Here is a 25,061-nt window from a genome sequence, read left to right on the forward strand (position 1 = left end):
GAAAGAACTGGGATCCCATGGGGGTGCTTCCTAGCAAAGCATGAGCTTTGGAGTTGGACAAAACCTGGGTTCCGATTCAGACCCCCCAAAACTGACTTTAGGCAAGTTATAAGACTCAGCCTCCTCTTACACAAAATGGGCACATGAATCCTACCTCCTAGGATAGATGAGAAGACCAGAGAGGGGAAAAAGTATGTATGGGATGCATACAGTAGGTGCACAGCATAAGGTTGGTCCTTCCTTACCAGGAGAGGTCAAGGTTGTAGGAATGGGAAAAAACGGGGGCCACAGGCAAAGATGAGGCAGAATTTATTCTCAATGTGGGTAAGTACAAGATTCAGGATGGAGACCACAGAGAGGCGGATCCCTGGGACTGTGAGGGGCACCTCACACTGGGGGCAGGGACCACACTTTCCCAAGTGCCAGGCCCACTCTGTTCCCCCTGGCTGTGAGGATACAGAGCCCAGGAACTGGGTGAGAGTGGGGTGGGGGTGGGAGGAAGACAGGGTCCTCCCCGGATCGTGTCCTGACCATGTTTCCGACTTCCATAGGAAGGAAGAACAGCTCGGCTATATAGTAATATAATATATAGAGGTGTAGAGAGCTGGCCGCGGCACCTGGGCGGGGCTGAGACTCCCCGAATTATTGCAGGAGGGAGAGGGGGCTCAGTGCTGGTGTCTCCGTGGAACAGCTGTGCTGGCTACTGGGAGGGCTGGGCAGGGGGCGGGGCTGAGCTTGCCCCTCCCTCGGGGCCGGCAGGGGTAACCCGGCATCCTGCCCAGTGGGGTCCCTTGGGCCCCCGCCAGCTTCCCCTGGGATGGGGCTTTCTCACCCTGGGTGCTTCTTATGTGCTTTGAAGACCATTTTTGCATTGTCAGGAGTGAGGAAAAAATATTCTGACATGGTAGAAAAAGATATTTACATACCCTGGTGGGCCGTTAGAGGGAGGGTCAACTCTGAGTGGGGGGCGATTTCCTCCTCTGTGCGGGAGGACGTGGGGAAAAAGCCCCGGGAAGAGGCTCAGCTCTGAAACTTCGCTGCATGTGACCTTGGACAAGGCACACTCCCTTGGTCCGCCCGGAAGGTGCAGGAGGGGTGGACTTGGGGCTGAAAAACCAGGATGTTATGGTCCTTGTTCCTAGGGGTGGGTCTGGGGGGCAGGCCAGGGCTGAGCAGTGAGGTTGGCAGAGGGACTTGCAAGTGAGGAGCCCTAGGCTGTGCAGGGGCATCAGAGACTAGAAGGAAGTTGGTGGGCCCTGGCCCCAGGTCAGGTAGCCAAGTTCAGCTGAGGGCATCTCACGTACCCTGTGTTGATGCCTACACAGAAGGTGGCCAGAGGGGCTGGCCGGGAACCCTGTTTTCCTGTTGAAGCAGTGGTGGGAGCCAGGTGGAGGATGCAGGTGGCCCCCCACCAGCTAGAGGGAGGGCTCAGACCTGAGATAGAGCCGGGGGTGGGCTCACCTGGGCGGAGACAAGGGTGGGCCTGGTGCTGGTGTGGTTTGGAAGTAGCCCCTGGCTCCAGCCTCCAGGCTTGGGGGGAGCTTCTCCCCAGTCCCTGTGGGTGCTGGGACCTGGGCCCACAGCTGATGGGCAGCGTCACACCGAGTTCCCTGCTCACGCATCCTCACGCTGTGACACGCATCCTCATTCATGACATGCCATCCACAGTCACACACACGTGCCCCCAGCATTAACGAATAAGCACACTCACCATAACTGGCACACATCCATGGGGGACCTCGTGGGTGGACACACACACACATGATCACACGTGTTCACAAGGGCTCCTGTGACCTCGTGAGAACACACCCCTACAGCATGTGAGTGCATGCACACAGGCACCCTCACGCACACGCGCACACACACAGAGGCAGGTGAGCGACATCGCCGTTGGGCTCAGTGGCATTGAGGCTCCAGCCTCTGGGAAAGAGAAGGCCCTCTGCCCTGGGGGCAGGTGTCCCCTCCCTCCTGGGCACCAAAGGTCCCTTCCCAGGTGGCCTGACCCCAGATAACTCCAGGTCTTGTGGTGGAGTCCTTGGCCTCCCTGGCACCTGAGGGGGAGGCAGTCAAGGAGGAGGGACAGAGGCCTGGGGTGGCCAACCCTGCGAGTCCTCTGACGGCTGGCATGACCCGGGCCTGGCTCGGTTTGGTCAGAGGTGCCGGTGGGGCCCCTGCGTGCTGGTCAGCTGGGCCCTCATGGTCTCGATGCTGCCCAGGATCTTCTTCTGGTGGCCCATGAGGGTGATGCCCAGGGCACGCACATCCCTGTAAAGGAAGGCGGTGCTGACCTGGGAGTCTGGGAGCTGTGGAGACGGGGACATACCCATCCCTGGAGCTGCCATCCTCAGCGGCTCCACCTCTGGCCTCTCCCCCTGCTCCCGTCCCCAGGGGCCCACCACTTACTGAGCATTCATACGTAGCACCATGCCCAGAGAGGAGTAACCCCCAGCAGCGAAGTGGTCCCGGTAGCGGCCCATGCGGATGGAGTCCAGCCAGTCCCCCACGGTGAGGCCCCCGCCGCCACCCCCGCCCCCGCGGAGGTCAAAGCAGCTCCGGGCAAAGGCGGGGGGCGGGCACCTGAGGCACAGGGGCCCTTGGTAAGTGGTCTGCCAGGAGACACTGGCGCCAGCCACTCAGCCTCCATCTAGGCTCAGCAGTGGCAAGGAGGGTCTGAAGGGTTAGACCGCAGGCTTGGAAGTAGAGCTCTGAACAGGGGTCAGAGGCCCAGGCTGGGTCTGGTCCAGGGGTCAGGGCAGAGCCATCCCAAGGCCTGGACTAAGTCTGGGCCTTGTCTAGGGCAAGCGGGGAGGGCAGCTGGGGCAGGCGGAGCTGGGGTGGGCAGAGCTGGGGTGGGCACCAGGCACCTGTTGACAGTGGCCGTGGCCCTGAGACTCTCAGGGCTGTGGATCAGCATGTCCAGGACGCTGACGATCTGGGAGAAGCGAGGCCGCTGGGCCCGGTCCTTGTGCCAGCAGTCAAGCATGAGCTGGTGCAGGGCGCGGGGGCAGCCCATGGGCGCGGGCAGGCGGTACCCCTCCTCCACGGAGCTGATGACCTGTGGGGGGAACACGGCAATGGGCTGGAGCGGCCCTTCCCTCCGAGGCCCCGGCCGCCTCTGCCCAGCCAGGCTCCGGCACTCACGTCCCGGTTGGTCATGTTCCAGTAGGGCCGCTCCCCGTAGGCAAGCACCTCCCACATGACCACCCCAAAACTCCACACGTCGCTGGCCGAGGAGAAGGTCCGGAAGGCGATGGCCTCGGGGGCCGTCCAGCGGATCGGGATCTTCCCTCCCTGCGACGGACACACGAGTGTTGAGAGCTTCTCCCCAGCTCGTCAGGGAGCTGAAGGCAGGGATCTGGGCTGGGAAACTCGAAGGCTGGCTGGAGAGACACGGCCTCCACCTTCCAAGAGCACCTGTTCTGATGGGGGAGACCTGCACATGGAGCTGGTGTGGAGACTGAACAAAAGACAGTGGGTGGAGGGCCTGGCACCCAGTAGATGCTCGGTAAGTATCAGTCAACAGGTTGATGCCTGAACAAGTGATGAAGCTCGGAGAACGTGGTCTAGTAATTTTCTAGCTCCCCTGGAGGGGTTTTTTTTGGTCACAAAATCCTTTCTCTAAGTGAAACCTTATTTGGAGTCTCAGTGGGCGAGATCCTAAGGGAAGGTCCTGACAGAGGCAGGGGTGGAGGCCCTCCACCCTTAAGGCAGCCCCTAAAGCACTGCTAGAGAAGCCCAAATCCCCCCAGAACACATTTTGAAAATGCTGGGTTTTAGTCAAACGTTAGAGACAGACGTGGAGTGGAGGCGATTCAGAGAGATGCCAACTCTCCCCAAAAATCCTAGTGAGTGAGTGATGGGGGGACCGGCCCTGGTATCTCCGCAAGCCAGTTAGTGACAGAGCAGAGGTGGGAAAGCTTTGGTGCAAACTGAGGTGCAGAGAAGAGGTAGGACTCGCCCCAGGTTGAAGGCAACCCTGAAACGTCCAACTTCCCTAATGACACGTGGGGGGCTCCATCCCAGGGCCTGCTGGAAAGGGGGTGTGGGCTACGCACCGTGGTGGTGTAGGCGGCGTCGGGGTCATCCTCCAGCACCCGCGAGAGCCCGAAGTCAGACACCTTGCAGACCAGGTTGCCATCGACCAGGACGTTGCGGGCAGCCAGGTCGCGGTGGACATAGCCCAGGTCCGAGAGGTAGCGCATGCCGGCGCCCACTCCTCTGAGCATGCCCACCAGCTGCATGATGGTGAACTGCCCATCGTGAGTCTGCAGGGGGACGTGGCTTGGGCTTCAGGAAGGCTCTTTGCAGTTTACAAAGTGCCTCACTGCTTAGGAAGCATATTGCTGTTTAAGGTTTGTTCTCACGTCTCATTTACACTCACAGCAACCCTGAGAGGTACGTAGGGTGGCAGTGACTGGTCATCCACTTTGCAGAAGGAGAAATGGAGGCCCAGAGAGGTTTCGCCCTGTGCCTAAGAGTACCCAGCAGATGAACAGCACGGCGAGGGCTGGGCATCTAGGGATTTCCACCACCACCCGCCATGCCTCCCAGCTGACTGAGGCCCTGGGTCCCCACAGAGGCACCCCTCTTAGCCTGTGTGCAGGACAGGGCAGCAGGACCCGTGCAGCAGAGGGACTTCCACGTGATGGGGGGCTGAAAGGCAGTTTGATGGGCTGACCTTTAAGACCCCTCCCCACACCTGGCTCGCCTTCCCCAGGTCTGTTGGGTCCAAGCTCTGGGGAGGAGGGGGTATCTGGAGGTCTCTCATTATCTCCCACCACCCAGACTGAACTTCCCTCCCCCGGCCCAGGTGAAAGGAGTGGCGGGGCACGCACCCTCAGGAAGGTGTCCAGAGAGCCGTTCTCCATGTACTCGGTCACGATCATTGCCAGCTGGCCTGGGGACGGCGCCGGGGAGGAGGTGGCTCTTGGTGGGGGGATCAGGAACATGCCCCCCCGCCCCCGCTATGAGCTGCCAGGAGCTGGGCCAGCACCCAGGGCCCCAGGGAACGTAGGGTTTCCACTGGGGTTCCAGGCTCTGGGCCCCCTTCCATGCCAGGTCATCTGGGGACCTGAGCCAGGGGGATGGGGCAGGGCAGGGTGGTCTGGGGATGCAGCAGAAGGGGCCCTGCAGGGTGAGGCTGCTGTCGCCTGGCACCTACCACGGGTGACGACACCTTCAAGGCGGATGATATTGGGGTGGTCAAACTGGCCCATGATGGATGCCTCGCTCAGAAAGTCCCGCCACTGCCTCTCCGTGTAGCCGGCTTTGAGGGCCTTGATGGCCACGGGCATGTCCCGCTGCCCCGGCACCTGCAGATGCCCGTAGCAGACTTCCCCGGACTCTCCTGTGAACCCAGGTGGGGCAGGCAGGGGGTGGGCGGTGGGACCTTCCTCCCCTCACCCCAGACTCTGCACTCTCCCAGCCCCACACACCCGAGTGTCTGGCCATGCCGGGCATCTTGGTTCCCCCGTCCCTCTGCACTGGGTGTCCCTCCCCTGGGCACCCCCTGTGATGTCCCCACACTCACAATCCCTGAAGCTCACCGGAGCCAATGATCTTCTCAATGTGGATTCTAGAGGCCTCGATCTCGCGGGTGAAACCGCGGCCCGCCCGGCCCGGCTCCTCGTAGGTGTGGGGTTCTGCATAGAACTGGGGCTCTGGGATCTTCCCCGGAGGGTGGTGCAGGGGCAGGAAGACGGGTGGAGGCGCTGAGGGGCCAGGAGAGAAGGGCCATCGGTGGGCTCCATGAGGACATTCTCTCCCAGCATTCCCTGGGCCTGGGACGGGACTGGTGGTGGAGTGAGAAGTGTCTCCGGGAATCCCAGGATGTGGTGGCAAACAGGTGCCCAATAAGTGCTTGCCACGTGTAAGCAGGGTCTCTGTGGAGTAGCTCTGAGCTCTCTAGGGGACTTTGGGATTTCTCGTGAGTTGTGAGCCTGTCTGTCATTTTTCTGGGGTTACTTTTAGGGTCCTTAAGACCTTCCTCAATTGTCCTAGGGTAGGAATGTGACCAAAAAAGGTCACATCACAGTGCCAACTCAGACTGATGGAAAGCGGGTCTCTAGAAGACTGTGTTAAGAAGGATTCTGAGACCGCATTCAGGCTCCACGAGAATCAGTACCATGATTGATTCTGCCGTGGGCAAAGAAGTGGGGCACTGAGGTAGGCATCCCCATATTTGCCCTGTTTTCTGAGGTTTCTGCAGGGTCCTGAAAAAGTTCTTTGTAGCAGGGGCTCTTGTCCAAGAGTATATGACCCCCCAAAGGTGTATGTGAAATTGTGCGTGAATGCCAATATCTGTGCATTTGCCTGGGGAGAGAGAGGGTCCGTAGCATCCTCTTCAAACCCAGGCAAGTTGCACAGCACTGCACCTTGGGGTCTCAGGTCTCTGTGACAGCCTGCCGTCTCTCTCTGGGGCTTCTAGTCTTTTCTGTGGGCGCCTTTCCCCTTCCCACCTGCGCCACCCCCAAACCAGCACTGGGTCCTACTGTGACCTCCACTTTTGCATTCAGATCCCTGGGCCCTGCACTCACCCTGCCCGTTCTGATAGTGCATCTTCTCCTCGTCCGAGTGCTGGAAGGCCTTGCTGTAGCCGCAGTGCCTGTGGAGGGTGGACTGTCCCTGGTTTCAGCCCTGACCCCGTTCAGGAACACGTCCAAACTCCTCCCTTCTACCCCCCTTCCCCTTTCAGGTCAGCTTCTGCCACCCCAGTCCCTGCCCCCTGCAGGGGGGCAGTCCCAACCTCAGGCTCTCAACCCAGCTGAACTGTGACACTTATAAACACCATATAATTTACAAAATCAAGTCCACTTGGCCCTCACGGCAAAGTCCATGGCATTGTTAGCTCAATTTTACACGAAAGCACCCTGGGTAGAGGGGCTGGGAGATGAGGCTTCTGAGGCCAGCTCCGCCGTGTGACCTTGGCAAGCGCCTTCCCTTCCCTGGACCTCAGTTTCTCCATCTACGGATGCTCTTTCCAATCCTCGCTGAGTGGGACCCTAAGCCCGCACCACCTTCCTCTGGAACAGAGTGGGAGGGGGAGAGTAACTAAGGGCACGGTCTTTAGTTTTAACAGACCTGGGTCCTGTCCCACTTCTGACACCTCTTAGTCGGTGGGCTGGTTTAGGGGTGCTGTGTGTCTGACACACATCCGAGTGGAGATGGGGCTGGGCAGCTGGGCCTCAGGAGGAAGGCCTGTGCTGGGGGCACACCTGGGGCATGTCAGCGCGAAGGCAGAATTCAAAGCCGTGGGCCCTGATAAGGTTACTCGGGAGAGCTGGAGCTGGGTAAGTAGGAAAGAGAAAAGGGTCCCAGACCAGCCTGGGGCCCTCCTGCTTTCAGGAACTTGTGCAGAGAAGGGGCTGGAGGAGATGGAAGACAGGCCAGACAGGTGGATGGAAAGTGGGGGGTGAGCCGGACATGGAAGGCAAGAGAAAAGCGTCCCAAGAAGGAGGAAGGAAGAACAGGTATATCTGTCAGTGAGCCCAGGCACAGGGGATCACTGGCTCAGCAGGGCTGGGGACAGGCAGGAGACACAGTGCTCCAGGGGAGGGGGTTGGGGTGGCCGGGGGCCAGGACCACCCACCTCTTCTTGCAGATGACCAGGAGAAGCAGCACGACCAGGCCAGTGATGAGTGTCAGGCAGATCCAGACGATGGTCCGGGTGTCGTAGCGGGGACCTGTGGGGGGAAAGCAGGCTGGGGGGCCAGCCACTCAGCCCTGGCCTCAGGGCCAGAGGTCTGGTGGCCTTCCCGGGGCCCGGCGGCAGCCTCCTCGGCTGTGAGCCAGCCCAGAGCTGGGGCGCAGGCCGCATCCTCCTCTGCCCCACCCTCCCCTCTACAAGTCTCCCCTTCAATATCCTGCTTTCCAACCTGGTGCCACCACTTCCTGGGACTGTGTAACCTGGGCAGAGTCACTAGACTTCTCTGAGCCTTAGCTTTCTCACCTGTAGTGTGAGTCCAGAAACGCCTGTCCTGCCCGTTACTGTAACAGCGACAAAGCTGAATATACCGAGAGCTGCACATTCCAGCCAGTAACCCACATCCCTTCCAGGGATAACCCAGTATTATCGTGAGTTGTCAGATGAGAAAACCGAGGCCCAGAGAACTCAAGGAACTTACTCAAGGACACACAGCAAATGGGATGGAGCCGGGCAGGATTCCTACCCGGGCGGTCTCAACATGGTATCAGACCTAAGAGCACTTGAGACACACAAGTGCCAAGGGGGTGCCAGGTTGAGGAAGGTCATCAAGTCAGCCTTGAACCATCTGTCTTAGCACTGCCCCCCTGGAGGGTGCTGAGTATAGGAGAAGACCCCAACTGGCTGGAGATGGGGGCAGGGGGTTCCCAAGCTTCAATGTGCCTCAGAATCACCCTGAAGGTATGATCAACCCAAAATTTCTGGGCCCCCAGCGCCAGGGTTTCTGCTTCCGAAGGTCTGGGGTGGGGCCTGAGAATCAGCATTTCTGATAACTCCCAGGGGCTGCAGCTGCTGCTGGTCCTGGACTACACTGTGGGAACCGCTGTTCTGGAGGCAGGGGGTGCAGGGCAGGATGATACTGGGGAAGGGCACAGAGTTTGTCCCCAAGCTGACCAGGTTCAAGTCTTGCTCTGCTGGGTAACCTTGGGCAAATCGCTTTACTGCTCTGACCCTCATTTTCCTCACCTGTAAAATGGGGATGTAGATATTGCCAACTCACTAGAGGGTCTCTGGGACGATTATAAGGTAGTCCTGCTAGCAAAGGGCACCATGATGCCTGCAAGTCACGCTGATGCTCGGGGAAAGCCTGCAGTTGATGGGCTGTTACGAGCTCTGTCACCTCGGGCGTGTAACTTTCCTTCTCTGAGCCTGTCTTTTCACCTGTCAAAATGCTGATTTGGCCCACACACCAGCTCAGCATGCACTCGTTCCCCTCCTCTGACCACCACGACCCTGGCCCTGGCCCTGGCGCCTGGCCCAGCTCCCTCGCCCTCCCCGCTCCCTGCACTCACGGGGTTTCCCGGTCTCCACCTCCATGGCCTGGCTGAAGCGGCCGCAGCCAGCCGAGGTGCGGGCTCGGACCTGGAACACGTAGCGGGTGCCCGGCTTGAGGCCCGAGACGGTGGCCCTGGTGGTGACAGCCTTGAGGGTGGAGTAGCTCTGCATCTCCTTGTCCTGCCCGTGGGAGGGGTGGTCAGCCAAGGGTCCCTGGCCTGGTGGCCTCCCTCTTTCTCCCTTCCCTGTGGGTACCTTCTCGTAGTACTTGATCTCGTACTCCAGGATGATGCCATTGGGCTGCTCTGGCTCCTGCCACAGCAGCGAGACGCTGGTCTGCCCCGCCCGCTCCTGGCGGATCACCACCACCTGGGACGGAGCTGGGGCAGGGGGAGGGAAGGGAGCTCGGTCAGGTCAGATGGGTGGACGGGTGATGATGGGGAAGGGCCTCTGTCTGCTCCTTCCTCAGGCCCCGCCCAGGTATGCTGGCTTGGGCCACACTCACCTTGCTAACTGTCCTGCCGCCGCCCCAGGAGAGCCAGTACCCTCTGCTCCTCCTGGCAAATCACTGGCTGCCACCCTGGTCAGTTATCTGGGGGTGGCACAGCCTGGCTCCCAACTGGGATGCCGGGGTTGGCTTGACCCAGATGAGGCCTGACCCCGCAACTTCCACTGTCTCCTCCTCCTCTCTGGCCAAGCCCACCCACTGGAAGCATGCTGGACCCCCGCCAGCCCCATCAAGCAGCCGCACTTGTCGACCCTGAGGCCCCATCACCTGATGTCTCTGTCTCCGTGTGACCCACCCCCGCCCAGCGCCTGGTGTGGAGCATGCTCTCAGGAGCACTGAGGAAGGAGGAAGAAAAGGAGAAGGGAGGGGAAGAATCAAGGGAACCAACGCCCTCACTGCCTGGGCTTGGAGGAACATGAGCTGAGCCTGAGGCCCATGTGAGCTCAAGTATTCTCGAAGTCACACTAGGTCACCCTTTCGCCCCCTTGCTCATTCCCTCCCCCACTCCTGTGCTCAGTGCAATTACCCCTGAGGTGAGTCTGTTGGGAAGGGTCGGATGTCGACCCAGCCACAGCCAAACCGAAGGGACTGCCCTCAGAGCTGCAACCCCGTCCTCCCTGACCCCTCCAGCCGCAGCCCTCCCCTCTGCTCACCCGAGTTCCGACTCTGCCCTACTCCTCCCGTGCCCCCCACCTGCCCCATGTGACCAGCTCTGGCCTCATAACTGGGCATCCCATCTCTCTGGCACACGTGGGAGCTCCCCGAGGCAGGGACTGCACATAGCAGATGCCCAATAAATGCTGCTGGACGATGCTGACATGAAAAATTAAGAAGCGACTCCACAGTTAAGCTGGAGGGTGTGGAACAGGGGAGAGCCCACCAGCCTGGGAATCAGGTCTGGCTTCACAACCCGGCCCGTCTCTTGCTGGCTGGGCCCATGACTACCTCCGGGCAGTTTCTCCACCCAGAAAGTGAAGCTGCTGGGCACCAGCTGCCAGGCGGAGGTGAGGCTCAGAGAAGACCACTGTACGTGTGGGACAGACACCAGTGCTAGAACACATGGGTGCCTCTTAAAAACCAAAAAATTTGCGAGGCAAGAGGTGCTGTGTGAGTGGGGCAGACACAGAGGGAGGCTGGGGCTCAGAGGTGGGACGGAACAGGGCGGAGCACCAGAGAGGGTTCCAGGGAGGAGGGGGGTGTAGAGAACAGGCTACGGGGAGGCCTGGGGAGGGGGAGGGGCAAGTGGTCTCTGAGGACAGACCTCCCGCATTTGCTCAGGGCTGCTGTCTGCCCCAGGCCCCCAGCCCAGAGCTGTGGGTGTCCACTGCATCATCGCCCTAGAATTTCCTGAATGACTCCCACGTGCTGGGCAGTGGGCTAGGACCTGGGGATACTGCAGTGCCCAAGACAGCCCTCAAGGAGCTTATGGTCTAGTTAAGAGAGACAGAGTTAATAAGAAAACGAATCAATGCATAATTACAGGTATGCTAGGTGCATGAAAGACATGAAGAGGGTGCCGTGATGGAGAGAACCTTACGTCTGCAGGGGCCCAGGAGGGAACGGGGCCATTTCAGCTGAGGTGGTCCAGGTGGGCCTCCCAGAGGCTGGGGGGACAGCTAACCGAGGACTGAAGGAGGCAGCGAGGGGAACGTCACGGGGAGGAGCACGTCATTCCGACCGAGAGGCAAGGCCAAGGCCCAGGGCAGGGAAGGGCATGGTGTGTCCAAGGATGAGGACCCGAGGCCAGTGTGGCTGGAAGGGAGAGAGCCCGGCGACAGTGGATGGGGTGCGGCTGGGGAGGTGGGCAGGGGAGGGTCTGATGGGTCCCCTGAATCATGGTGCAGGGTTGTCCAGGCAACACGAGATGGACTGAATTGTGTCCCCCTCCCAAAATTCGTCTACTGAAGCCCTAACCCCCAACACGTTAGTATTTGGAGATGGAGGCTTAAGGAGATAATGAGGTGTAGATGGGGGCATTGATGCCTTTCTAAGAAGAGACACCAGAGAGTTCTTTCTCTCTTTCCTTCTCTCTCTCTGCCATGTGAGGACACAGCGAGAAGGCAGCCGTCTGCAAGCCAGGAAGAGGGTTCTCACCAGGAACCAAATTGGCCGGCACCTTGACCTTGGACTTCCGGCCTCCAGAGCCGTGAGCTGTAAACGTCTGTGCTTTAAGCCCCGGCCTGTGGTATGTGTTATGGCAGCCTGAGCTGACTAGGACCGATGGCATGTGTGTGTACGGGGTGGAGGGGTCGGAGTGTGGAGGGGGTCACGCTGAAGGGAGACCCAGTGGGACTGGCTAGTGGGTGGACGAGGCACGAGGGAGGGATCGCCAAGGATGACGGCTGGGTTTGGGGCTCAAGTAACCCCACGAACAGCGGTGCCACGTCCTGAGATGGGGGCCTGGGGAAGGGGCTGGTTTGGGGGTGCTGTGTGTCTGAAACACATCGAGTGGAGATGGGAGTGGGCAGCTGGACCTCAGGGGAGAGGCCTGTGCTGGTGACACACTTGGGGGACATCAGCACGAAGGTGGAATTCAAAGCCGTGGGCCCTGATAATGTCACTCTGGCAAGATGGAGCTGGGTAAGTAGGAAAGAGAGGAGGGTCCGGACGTGCCTGGGGTCCTCCAGCTTTTGGGAATTTGTGCAGAGAGAAGGGGCTGGTGGAGATGGAGAAGGACAGGCCGGAGAGCTGGATGGAAAGTGGGGGGTGGGCTGGGCATGGAAGGCAAGAGAAAAGTACTCCAAGAAGGAGTAAAGAAGAGCTGGGGGTGGGAGGGTGGAGTGCCCACTGCAAACTGAATTTCTGGGGATAGGTGGGCAAAGGCGCCCGACTGGAGGTGCCCGAAGAGGCCCACAGAGGAGAGGACGCAAATGTGTGAGCAAGACAGCTCTTTAAGGAAGCTTCCATGTAAGTGAAGGAGTCTCGTGGCTGGAAGGGTGTGCAGGCTCACGGGAGGCTGTTCTTTTTTTTTTTTTTGCGGTACGCGGGCCTCTCACTGTTGTGGCCTCTCCCGTTGCGGAGCACAGGCTCCGGATGCGCAGGCTCAGCGGCCATGGCTCATGGGCCCAGCCGCTCCGCGGCATGTGGGATCTTCCCGGACCGGGGCACGAACCCGCATCCCCTGCATCGGCAGGCGGACTCTCAACCACTGCGCCACCAGGGAAGCCCGAGGCTGTTCTTTTTAATGATGGAGCACACGGAGCAGTGTGAGTGCCGTAGGTTCTCTGCTCCGCCCTCCACCCCTGACCAGCCGGACACCTGTCTTGGCCACCCCAGAGACACGTGGGCAGGGGTGGGGCCTGGCACCACGCACAAGGGCCTAGTCCTCATTGCGTCACTAGCACTGAGCAGAGAGCTTGGCATCTCACAGGCGCTCCACAGGTGCCACAGGAATGAGGGTCTCTTGGGAGGATGAAGCCCTGGCGTCAGGGACGGGGTGCCCTGGGTTCAGGGTTGGGAAGCCTATTTCACTTGGGAGTGAGGCAGACCTGGGTTCGAATCCTGACCTGCCGCTTCTATGTGGTGACCCTGGCTGGCTCCGGGCCTCAGCTCCTCCTCTGTGACACGGTGGGAAGGGAGTCACTGAGCCAGGCCTGCGTGGTGTTGGGAGGAGACGGGGGTGGGGAGCCACAGGGCACGTGCTAGGGGCGCTGTTAACAGGGAAGCTGCCACAGGCGGCCCTCGGGTCAGGCTGCCACTCGACAGGCAGGACGCACCAGAATTTGGAAAGAAAGGGGCTAACTTCAGTCCAACAACTGGCTAGAAACAGAGAGATAAGTGGTTGTCGTCCAGACCAGTCTGACCAAATCCATCCCAGGGGCAGCAGTGGCAGCTGTTCTGGAAAATGATCATCAGAGTGATTTGATATTTTAATGACATTTATTGAGCACGTACCGTGGGCCAGGTACCGGGCTAAGCATTTTCAGTTCCTTCATTTAAGCCTCAGTAACAGAGCAGGTATGATTACTCCTATTACAACAGGGAGGAGACAGAGGCAGAGAGGGAAAATTCTAGAACCCAGGCCTGGGATGGTCATGCTAGCCTGCCTCTGTGCTTTTTGGTTTCCTTCCACTTATGGAACATGTTTTACTTTTCTAAGGGCGCGAAGCCTGTAGCTCAGAGTCCTGGTGAGGAAGGCGGAGCCCAGAGAGGCAGGCGCTTGCCCAAACGCCACAGCGAGTCCGCGCAGTGCTCGGATGCCAGGGGGGACAAAGGGCCCGGGAGCTGGGGACGGGCATCTCCGCCTACCTGCCTGGTTCGTGGTGATGTTGACGACGGCAGCCCGGCGGGGCTCTGGGCTCAGGTCGGACACACCGTTGACGGCCTCGATCCAGAAGGAGTAGTTCATGTGGGCCAGCAGGTTGGCCACCAGCAGGCTGGCCTGCACCAGGCTGGTCTGCTGGGGCACGAAGCGGGTGCTGCCCCCGCACGTCTCGCAGTGGCCCAAGGCCCAGGGGCAGCGGCGGCACAGGGCATTGTAGGTGATGTCACTGCGGCCGCCCCGGTCCAGTGGAGGGGCCCACTCCAGGGTCACAGAAGTCCCATTCACGCTGGAGATCAGATTCACTGGTGCCGAGGGGGGGCCTGGAAAGCAGAGAATGACAGGTGGGCGTGGAGGGCATGTATTTGGGCTGGTCTAGTCTCCCCCAGCAGGTCAGGGAAGGGCTGTGGTTCCCCCATGATACTTGGGGCTCCCTAAGGATAAGGGCACACCTTCTCCATCCTCTGGAAGCTCCCCGAGGGCAGAGGCAGTGTCTCTGCCATCAGATTGGGAGCACAGTCAGGGTCTGGGCACAGAAGCCACCCTTCCCCCACCCCATGTAGCACCACCTGGATCCTGGGGTTTGTGCTTCACAAGATTTTCATCCAGAGCTGGGGAGAGTCTGCACATAGCAGCTACCCTGGGCGTGAGATGCCCCAGTCATCTGCATCCCCCACCCCACTCCTTAACCCCCTGGCTGGATTTAATGTCAATGACACTGAACACTGTGGTGGAGAAAAGCAGAGCCCGTGTGCCAAGTGACCCCTCCCCACTGCCCAGGACGGGAGCCCCAGTCTGGGCAGCACAAGGACACTGGAGAGAGGGGCGGGGCTGGGGGCTGGGAGTTGGGGTAGGATCCTGGGCGTGGGGATTTGAACCAGGAGGGCCTGAGGGGCGATGGAATTCCAACTCTCAGAATCTCAAGCTGGGAATCTTAGATCTTAAGAAAATAGAATTGTAGAATCTCAGAATCATAAAGAATCTTAGACTCTGCAGGGTGTGGAATACTAAAAGCCTAGTCGTTTACAATCTTAAGATTCCTAGAACTGGAGGGCACTGGATTGTGGATTTGGAGAGAAACTGGAGTCCAGCCAGCTGAGTGCAAATGTTTGTGACCTAGAGCCGGGCTCACCTGGCCTGAGGAGCCCAGAGCAGTTACCATGCCCCCCAGCAGGTCCCACATGGGGCAAAGGCACAGGTCTGGGCACAACAGGGGAGGGAGGGAGACAGGGAGGGAAGAAGGGTTTACTCGTGCGCGCGTGTGTGTGGTGTGGTGTGTGTATCTGTGTGTAGTGTGTGTATGTGTGTGTGTGTGTGCGCGTGTGTGGTATGTGTGTGTGTAGCAATGTGAATACACCTGGGCCCTTACCTGCCCTGTGCAGGGGGTCTGGGGAAGGGTGGTGATGGAAGTTGGGGGAGGGGGAGATGGAGATCAGGTTGGGGTAAATTCTGGGGCAAAACCTGTCAGCACCGAGTAAAGTACCCCTCACCCCGTCACAAGAGCCCAAGGCTGGTGAACAGCGTGGGCTGAACTGGCTGCAGCTCCTCCCCAGCGGGGGTGGGAGTGAGAGGCCCCTTTGGGCCAGGGGAGGGGAGGCCACGGAGGAGCTGCATCAGCAGAAATGCCAAGACAGTCACGCAGCCCTGCAGGCACGGCGCCGGAGTCCCTCAGAGTCCCCTCAGGTATGGGGCATGCGCGCTGCCGCCTCACCCTCTCCAGGCGCACACCTCCCTTGCAGGGCCAGGTGTGCCCATGCTGAGCTCCCAAAGCAGGCTCGTTCAAGCTCCACGGGGACTCATGAGTCTGTTCCAGGTACCCAGATGCACACACACGTGTGCACACACCCCTCTAAGAACACTTTACACACGTGGGCACAAGCACTTGAACACTCACACTCTATGCAGGCATCTTCTGCATGAACTGCTACCGACAAGGACACACACAGTCGTAATCGCTGCAGGCCTCCCAAGGCACACACAGAATCCGACACACGCAGGCACACCCACTCCATATACACAATCATGCACCCCCCCCACTACAGCAGCTCCCCGAATTCTGCAGCTCCCCCCAGTCTCTCAAGGATGGCAGTGAGGCGGGGCAGGGGTGGGGGCGGCTCCTCTGATGCCCGCCTTGCCGCACGGGCAGTCCCCCAGCTTGCCCACCCCAGCCCCCAGGACACTGGCATGACCCTTGGGTCAGAAGATGACCAAAGCCACCTGGTGCTGGGAAGGACATGAGTCCAGTTCTGTCCTGCCCTTTGGAGCAGAGCGGAGAGACCGAGGGAGGAATGGAAAGATTTCCATTGGAGAGATGGCAGGTGACCTATGATTTCCACTGGAGAGATGGCAGGTGACCTATGACAAGAAGCTGGGAGCCCAGAGAGGTCAAGGCCATTGTTGAGGGGTCAGAGTCACCCCCCATCCCCAGACTGGCCCCTGGCCCATGAGAGCCACCTGTCCCTGCCTCACCCACTGAGACCTGGCTCCCTGGGAGCTTGAGGGGCCGAGCATGGGGTCCTAGCCTAGTCTCGAGGGTTCTGGGGCCACGGGGTGGTACTCACGGGTGCAGGCTGCAGACGGCGGGTCCAGGGCTGCACGGAAGTAGCTGAGGTCGCAGCGGCAGGCCTGGGCGGCAGGGGCTGCAGAGTGGCTGTGGGGAGGGCAGCGGGCGCAGAGCTGGTCCCCGGGGGCCGACTTGTAGAAGCCCAGCTCACAGGCTGTGGAAGAGAAGGAGGCTTCAGGTGAGCCTGCCGGGCCACCCTGATGGGCCTCAGGGGCAGCTCTCTGGCCCCGGGCTTCCTGGGGGATCCCCTGAGGGACAGAGGTGCAGCCCTGCAGCATCACCTGTTCCTACTCTCATCTGCAGATGGAGGGACTGAAGCTCAGAGAGGGCCTCTGACTTACATAGGGTTGCACAGCGAGGCAGAGGCAGAGCTGAGGCTGGGACCCTGACACCTGAGTCCCAGCCCCATAGTCAGCACAGGGCGGAGCCTCTCTGAATCCTCCAATGGCCCCTCCCACCCAGGCTCTGTCGTTCACAGGGCACTTGTCCTTGAGCGAGACACCAGCCTCAGGGGCAGGGGTCAAGGCTAAGAATCTGAGGGGGGCCGAAACCCCAGGGGTGTGACCTGAAAGCCAGAGAGGGAATGGGGGTGGGGGAGGAACGTGACTGGAAGAGACGTGTGTGAGAGGTTCCCAAACACGGACAGGCGTGGAACCATCCCTATAAAAACACAGACCCCGGCCCCATCACAGCCACTGAGTTAGAAGAGCCAGGGGTGGGGCCTGGGAATCTGTGTTTTACAAGCGCCCCGAACAATGCTGATCGTCCAGGAATTGCAGGCTCCTGACCCTCCCAGTCTCACCGTGGCTGACCCGATATGTTTCTCGTATCTGACCTTCTCTCCGGCCTCTGAGAGGCACACACATCTTGCTCCTGATGACCACAGCAGCCTCCAAACCTGGCCCCCAGCACCCCCTCCCCAGCCCCACTGCCTGCGAGATGACTATTCCTTTAGCCAGTAACTATGAGCACCTATTCTGTGCCAGAGACACAGCCACAAACAAGGTCCACATGGCGTCTGCCCTCAAGAAGCTGGCATTTTTCAAGGCGGCGGGGGAGACACAGTAAATGAGGCTGTGATCATTTCCAGAAGGAAATAAAGCAGAGGATGTGGCAAAGCGTAAATGGTGGGAGGAGCGACCTTCCCTGAGAAGGTCTTTGAGTTGTGGCCTAAAGGCTGAGAACGAGTCAGCCGTGCAGGAAGTGCGATGTTGTGGGTTGAGGGACTCTCTAAAATGACACTGCTGCTGGGCCAATCCCTCACAGGCTCCGCGTGACCTAAACAATAAAGCCTGGTGTTCAAAGCCTCCCTGCAGCCTCCTTCAGGGCCACTCCCCCTCCCTCAGGCCGAACTAAAGGACTGGCCATTCCCCACACTCAGGAGTTGTTTCCTGTCTCGGGGCCTTTGCACATGCTGTGCCTTTTCTCTTTTTGTCACCCTGTCGAATTCTTTCAAGATTCATTTTAACTGTGCCTTTGATGAAACCTTTCTGGACCGCTCCACATCTCCACATGTACACACACACACACACACACACACACACACACACACACACAGAAGCAACCACTCCTCTCCCCATCTTTGCAGCCCTGTTCGGTCTCACCACCTGCAACATTATGGCTGGACTTTTTCATCTGTGTGTCTGACTCTCTCTCCTTGTGGGTAGATCCTTGTGAACAGGGCAGGGCCGCCTTATTCATCTCCAAGTTCCTAGGGTCTGGCTCAGGGTAGAAGTTGTCAACACTGGTGGGAGTTTTCAAAGTGAGCTAATCCGGCCATTATCTGCTCTGGGCAGAAAGACAACCCAGGGGTTCAGGAGGACCAAATGCTGCCCAGCCAGGCAGCTCCCAGCTCCATCTGTGGAACTGAACTCCTCTGCAACAGGGACCACCAGGAAACTCACTGGGATCTCTCTCCGATAAGTCTCTTTCTAGAAAACTCAGTGCTTGAGAGAAGCTTCATTTGCAAAGCTATGTCACTTGTTTGATTGTACCTCTTTATCATAATAGCTAAAATTAGGTTAATTTGTAAAATTCGACAAACTTGAGAGAAAACCTGAAATCAGGAGAAATGATGATGCCCTTAAGTTGCTTCCCAGACTCAGAGGCCATGGAGCCAGAAGGGGCTTATAGGCTGGGAAGTCAGCGAGAATGTGCCTCAGTTTTGAGACCTCTTTCCTGCCCCCTGGGGAGACCCCAAGAGGGCTCAGGCCTGACTGGGGGCTGGGTGCTTGGAGTTGTGGAGAGGGTCCTAGTTGACACCCTGTGATCTCCCCTCCTCTTCCCAGAAGCCCGGGCACAGCCCAAGAGCTTCCTTCTGAGCCCAAGAAGCAGAGGAAACGGGCTTTGCACTTCACCAGCAAACATTTACCGAACCTGTGGCTGAACTGAATGACGCTCTTCCTCACTGTACTGATCGGGTCCACCTTGATCAAAATCTCGGGAACCGTTTGCTTATTCTGTCCTTTATTTATTCCTTCACCCAAAGTTACTGAGTCACGGACCGGACGTAAATAAGACCTAGTGTTGCTTTCAAGGAGCTGTCAGAGCAGCGAGGGGCAGACCAGGACACGTGCGGTGACATCTTGGTGTGATGCATGGCACAACATGACAGCCTTCGTTTTTTTTGTTTTTTTTTTTGCGGTACGTGGGCCTCTCACTGCTGTGGCCTCTCCCGTTGCGGAGCACAGGCTCCGGATGCGCAGGCTCAGCGGCCATGGCTCACGGGCCCAGCCGCTCCGCGGCATGTGGGATCTTCCTGGACCGGGGCACGAACCCGCGTCCCCTGCATCGGCAGGCGGACTCTCAACCACTGTGCCACCAGGGAAGCCCCAGCCTTTGTTTTCTGAGTCCCTGACCATTCAGAGCTGTGCTAGTCCTCGGGTGTTAAAGAGCAGAAACTTGGGAGCAGGCTGCCTGGGTTCCTTTTCTTTTCTAGCCCCTTCCCCTAGGCTAAGTGACATTAGGCAAGTTGCTGGGCCTCTGTGTCTTCATCTGGAAAATGGGGACAATAATAGTTCCCACCTCCGAGGGCTGTTGTGAGGATGACAAGAGTGAATACATGTGAATTCACACGAGCACAGCGCCTGGCACTCATTACCACTGTACGCAGTCAGCATGTATACGTCTGTCTGGCAGAGAGGAAACAGAGGCTGGGGAGCGTGAGTGCCTCGCCCCAGGGTCCCCGCTGAGCCAGGTTGCAAACCCCAGTCTTTCCCCCACCAGCCTCTCAACACCCGGCCTCTGCTTAGAGACGGCCCCGCCATCCTGCCACTTCACCGGTGGGCGGTTCTCACACGCTCGGCTAATACCCATATGGCTATAAAGTGTCAAGGCTAGATTAATCCGCTCAATGAAAATAAAATAATCTTGAATAAGAATACTAATCACCAGGCCTCGGGGAGCCCGGAGACCTGGAGGCAGAGCCGGGAATTAATGGCCGAGACAGATGGAGCGGCTCTGGGCTGGGGCCCGGCTGCCCGTAGACCCAGGGCGCTTCCGGAGTCTGCAGTGCCCGGTGTCGGCCGTGCGCCAGGAGGGGCTCCTGCCCCTGCCGAGGGCACCTTGCCCAGGCCGCCTGTCAGGCCGGCAAGCTGATGGAGACCCCGGCCACCTCTCTCCTCTCCCCCACGAAGAGCTTGAGATTTGACAAATAAGGTGTCTGCTGGTGGCCGACCAAAGGAAATTAATTCTAAATCAGATTTTGAACACAGTCAGGAAGGCAGAAGAGCTCGTTGTTCATGCGGCCCCTCTGAAATGAGATGCTCTGATATTTATAGAACGATGATTAGGGCCACAGAGGGTGGTTCATATTCTGTGTCCAGGTGACAGAAAGGACGGTAGCCAGGAGACTCTGGGGGCTGCTCTGTTGGGTGATGTTCTGAGAGGTCCTTCTTCTCTCTGGAGGGGGTGGGGGGGATGCAGCCACGTGTGGGGGGAGGTCACTGGGTCAGGAACTGGGTAGTGTGGGGAGCTTTCTGGTCAGGGGGTTGGGAGATTTGGGATTCAATCAACCACTCCTAGCTGTGTGCCCTTGGGTCAGTCACTTCGCCTCTCTGGGCCTCCATTTCCCCACTGGTAAACTGGACTAGCTCCGCGTGGCTCTGACGTTCTTCCGTGGGTCCCTGAGGCCCGAGTGCAGTCTTCATAAGGATGCTAAAAAGCCATGTGATTGGGCTGGTCCCCTCTCCTGGGCTTTATTGTCTTCTCCGTAAAAGCAACTGCTACCCAGCCACTTCTGAGGGGAGCCTTGAGGGTGAGACTAGCGAGATGGGAACCTGGCAGCTGGGAGGGTGGCTCTCTCCATGGGCCTGGCCGCTGTTGCAGCCCTCAAGCTCTGGGTCCCTTCTCCTATCACCAGAAGGAAGGCGGGGGGGCACTCAGGTGGGGGAAGCCGGGACCCCCTCTCCCAGCCCTGTTTGCTCAGACAGAACTGCCCGATGGAGAAGGCCAGGGCCCCTCGGGTCTCAGGAGGCCCCGCTCAGGCTGGGCAGGGGGCTCCAGCTTTGACAGGCCATCTCAAGCAGCCCAGCAAAGGCACCCCCAGTCTGTATCCAGCTCCTGCTCGTGCCCCACCCTCTCCCACTCTCAGGCTACCCACTAGGGAGGGGTGGGGATGGGCGACACTGCAGGGCCGCTGGCCCAGGCCTCCCGTTGGGGGAGGGCCTCAGTTTTGCACCTGTGCTGTTTCTTTGAAGGAGGTTAACAGACAAGCACAGAAGCCCACCTACAGGGTTAAGAAAAGTCTCTCCTCGTGCGATTTAAAACCGGCATCCCCCTGGGCTTCCCTGATGGCGCAGTGGTTGAGAGTCCGCCTGCCGATGCAGGCAACACGGGTTTGTGCCCCGGTCCGGGAAGATCCCACATGCCGCGGAGCGGCTGGGCCCGTGAGCCATGGCCGCTGAGCCTGCGCATCCGGAGCCTGTGCTCCGCAACGGGAGAGGCCACAACAGTGAAAGGCCCGCGTACCGCCGGCATCCCGCCCCCAAACGTCACTGCCTGCAGTGCACTATGAATTAATATTTTTTATAAAACCTGTAATTATCTTGCAACTGGCATAATTACACTGTATTGTGATTTAAATGTAAAATTCATAATATGCTGCAATTCCCTAACCCTGCTTTGGCATTTCTTCATTATTTTTTATTAATGTGCCAGCAGCGTCAGGAAATGGGAGTGGCCTTGGCTTCTCCCAGCTCTGAGGAGGTCCCCCTGCTCAGGCCGTGGAGTTTCCACCAAGAGTCCTGCCCTTGACATGCTGTGGGTCCTTGGGCAAGACGCATTCCCTCTTTGGGCTCCACTTCCCATCTCTATCAAAAAAGGAGGCTGGAGCAGTACCTCTGAGTGAGGCCCCAACCCCGAAGTCAGGAGGACCAGTCTCCCTCCTAAGGGCAAGGATGTACTCTGTACAAACAAGTGGCCTGCTGTGCTCACTGGCTCAATCCAGGGTTGGGGGCAGCTGACCTTGAGCAGGTATCTACTGGCTAGCCTGCCCGACTGTTACAGCTTATACTGTCCTGGTTACTAACCTTTTTAACGTTACCCCAGGGGGCTTCGCAGAGAGCTTTGTGGGCAGAGGAAGCAGTTCAGGGCTCTGGAGTGAGACAACACGGGGTCAGATCCCTACTCTGCCACTTAAGTTGAAGGGACTCAGTTTTTCATGTCTGTAAGATGGGGATATAATACCTCGCTTAGAGGAATATTGTAAGGATGAGAAACTGTGAACTCCCCGAAGGCAGGGATGCCCTGTGTCTCTATTCCTGATGCCCGGGACACAGTAGATGCTCAACAGAATGAGTAACTGACATAATGTATACTATGTGCTCATTAAAGTGCCTGGCACATGGCAAACACTCAAAAAATTGTCACAAAGGGACTTTATATCCCCATCCGAATAAGGGGATGTTGGGAGCTGGCTCTAGCGGGGAATGCACTCCGGATAGGCCAGGGATAGGTGAAAAGCCTACACACGTGGCTCAGAGTAAGACAGACCTGACTCAGAGCCCAGCTCCACCTCTCACCAGCTCTGAACCTAAGCAGGACACTACCTCTTGAGCCTCAGTTTCCCCATCTGTAAAATGGAATTGTAATACCTGCCTTGCTACAACGAGCCAATGAATGGATGTGCTAGGAATCCCCTTGCAAGCTGTATAGGCAACAGGGATGTTTGTTGTTATTGTTACTACCCAGAGGGAAGTTGAGAAGTACAGGGATGTCTGTGAAGGAACCAGGAGAGGCTGGAGGCCTGGAGAGCATTGAAAACTAGGCCACAGAGGGTAGAACAAATCCAGAAACAGGCAAATGTCACAGAAGGTGCTTTGGGGTTTAGGGTCCAGGAGAGTGAAGACTCGTGGCAGTTGGAAGTATGAAAAAAGCCTTCTTAAGGAAATCAGAGAGCCCCAGAGAGGGGCCAGAAAGGGCCTGATGGCTGGACAGAAGAATCTAGTCCTGGAGATCTCGGGGCAAGATAACTCCTAAGCTGGACCAGGCTGGACTCTGAAGCTACTTTGCACATCACCTGAAACTGTCAGCCTGTGTCCTGCTCAGTCCTGCGAGCACCAAGGGGCCTTCCTGCCGGCTAGGGCAGAGGGGTGATGCTGAGAGGCCTGAAGGTCCCTCTAACTGTGGTCTCAGGGCCTGTGTAGTACCAGCAAAGGGCTCAGAGGATATTTCTAGTGTCTTTCAGGGCCCTGTCCCAGTTTTCACTGAGGCTATCTGGGGACAGGCCCTAGTCTCTCTGATCTCTGCCCAGGAACATCTCCTCCCTCAGGAGAACCAATGGTCCCAGAAGCAGGCTTCACTGAGCTCTGAGTGCCATGTGTCTAGTCGCTGGGGAGATCAAGGAAGGGCAACCAGGTGGAGACCACTAATAGCTGGGGCACCAGCTGTCTGTGCACACCAGCCCTCCCAGGGTTCCTGGGCGGTCAGGATGCCTGGCTGCACTGCCCCCACATAGGGGTCTGCTGGCCACACACACATGCACACAGCCTGGGCTCTGGATCCGGCTCCTGGTCTGTGACACAGGAACCCCAGCAGTACACTGTGGGAACAGGAGTTATTTCATGACCCAAGTGCTCCTGGCCGTCCCTTCCCCCACATCCCTAGATAAGTTCCCCCTGAACACAGGCAGGCTGTGACATGCCCACCCCAGACAGTCCTCCCGGGGTGCCCCTGCCCGCATAAGCTCACAATGGCCCTGTACGCCACACATTCGCCCTGAGCCCTGATTCTAACCCACACCTCCTCCCGCCCAACAGGTTAGAAGTTTAGTGGTTCTGAGCCCAGACTCTGGAGCCAGACTTCTGGGTTCAAATCATAGCTCTGCCACTTCCTAGCTGTGTCACCTTGGGCAAGTTGCTTTGCCTCTCTGTGCTTCAGTGCCCTCATGTTTAAAGCCAGGATAACAGTAGTTCCTGTTTCACTGGATGCTTGTGGGGATTAAATGAGTTAATACGTGAAAAGTGCTTAGAATAATGCTGGACATGTTAGGTCACATCACTGTTCCCTAGCACAGGCACGTACCCAGTAGTATTCCCAATCACACTGGTGCCCAGAGATGTACCTCTCTGGGTACATCATGATGCCCACGGAGGGTCCACCTGGTTGTGGTGTGTCTCCCACCCCACAGCACACACACAACACACACGTGGGTGGCCTGGTGACACAGGAACGCTGGAGGTTCACGCATCTTCCCAGGTGCTGTGTGCACCACCCAGGAGCTTGCTGACTGTGCCAAGCCTGCTCCCCGGCCCCCAGCATCCCTGCCCAGACCGAGCCCAGCTGCCGGCCCACCCGCACAGAGGCGCGCTCACCCACACAGGCATCCCGCCGCTCCTCGTAGCCCGCGCTGCACACGCACTTGCCGATGGGCACCAGCCACTCGCCCTCGGCGCTGCAGTACATTTTGGGCGTGTCCCGCTCCTCGGAGTGCCGCACGCACTGGCCCCGCACCTCCACCAGCGAGGATGAGTCGGCCCCCGTCACCGCCTCCGAGAAGGCGGCCAGGTTGCGCACCATGGTGGGGCACTTCTTGTAGTAGATGCGGAGAGACAGGATGGCAAGGCAGGCACCGATGTCCTGGAAGGCCAGGTAGAAGCCACGCTTGCTGAGGGGGCCCACACCTCGCACCTCCGTGTTGAGCTTGAGGCGCCGCACACCCAGGTCGGCCCCGGTGAAGCTCTCGTCGGCCGCGATGGTATCAATTTTGAGGAACTGGCTCTCCTGTGTGCTGGCGCCCAGGTCACGGTCCGACTCCAGGTAGTAGAGGTTGAAGGTCTCCTTGCAGGTGCCTAGCACGCCGGGCATGCTGTTGCAGTCCCGCAGGGTGAACTTGATCTCGGCGTAGACGCGCCGGGCGCCGTCGCGGGGCACCCAGCTGGTGCGCAGCCAGTTGTTCTGGTTGGGGCTCATGACGTTGCACACCTGGTATGTGTGGATGGGCCGGAAGGACTCGTCCACCTCGTTGATGGAGTCCCACTGCGGGCAGAGAGAGCACAGCCAGCTGAAACGAGAGGCAGCACCTGGCCCTCTCTCACCACAAGCCACATGCACTGTGCTGGTGGCTTCCTGGGGAAGAAGACGGAATGTTCTTCAGCCTCGAGGAGCTGACCTTCCAGCGGACTGCCAGCCAGATGCCATGCACCCTACAGAAGTGATCTCATAGAGTGTCACATCCTTCTGGGGAAGTGTTATTTGCTGCCTTTTCACAGGTGAGGAACAGAGGGGCTCAGACATAGAGCCATGCGTCTGGGGT

The 25,061-nt window shown here is 58.7% G+C and overlaps 1 protein-coding gene across 1 annotated transcript; it reads right to left on the reverse strand.

Moving 5' to 3' along the window:
* Positions 1-299: 299 nt before the first annotated feature.
* On the reverse strand, positions 300-24,799 carry EPHA8 (EPH receptor A8). The gene is made up of 15 exons (XM_033841634.2): positions 24,121-24,799; positions 16,308-16,463; positions 13,734-14,069; positions 9,233-9,357; positions 8,995-9,157; positions 7,589-7,682; positions 6,537-6,604; positions 5,547-5,711; positions 5,162-5,347; positions 4,836-4,897; positions 4,056-4,265; positions 3,142-3,291; positions 2,865-3,055; positions 2,404-2,577; positions 300-2,265 (listed from the first exon to the last, which is right to left on the reverse strand). Exons 1-15 carry the CDS (start codon positions 24,716-24,718, stop codon positions 2,151-2,153), a joined length of 2,793 nt encoding a protein of 930 aa, XP_033697525.1. The 5' UTR covers positions 24,719-24,799; the 3' UTR covers positions 300-2,150.
* Positions 24,800-25,061: the final 262 nt, after the last annotated feature.

This window comes from Tursiops truncatus, chromosome 1, assembly GCF_011762595.2.
Source record: "Tursiops truncatus isolate mTurTru1 chromosome 1, mTurTru1.mat.Y, whole genome shotgun sequence".
Classification (NCBI taxonomy): Eukaryota; Metazoa; Chordata; class Mammalia; order Artiodactyla; family Delphinidae; genus Tursiops; species Tursiops truncatus.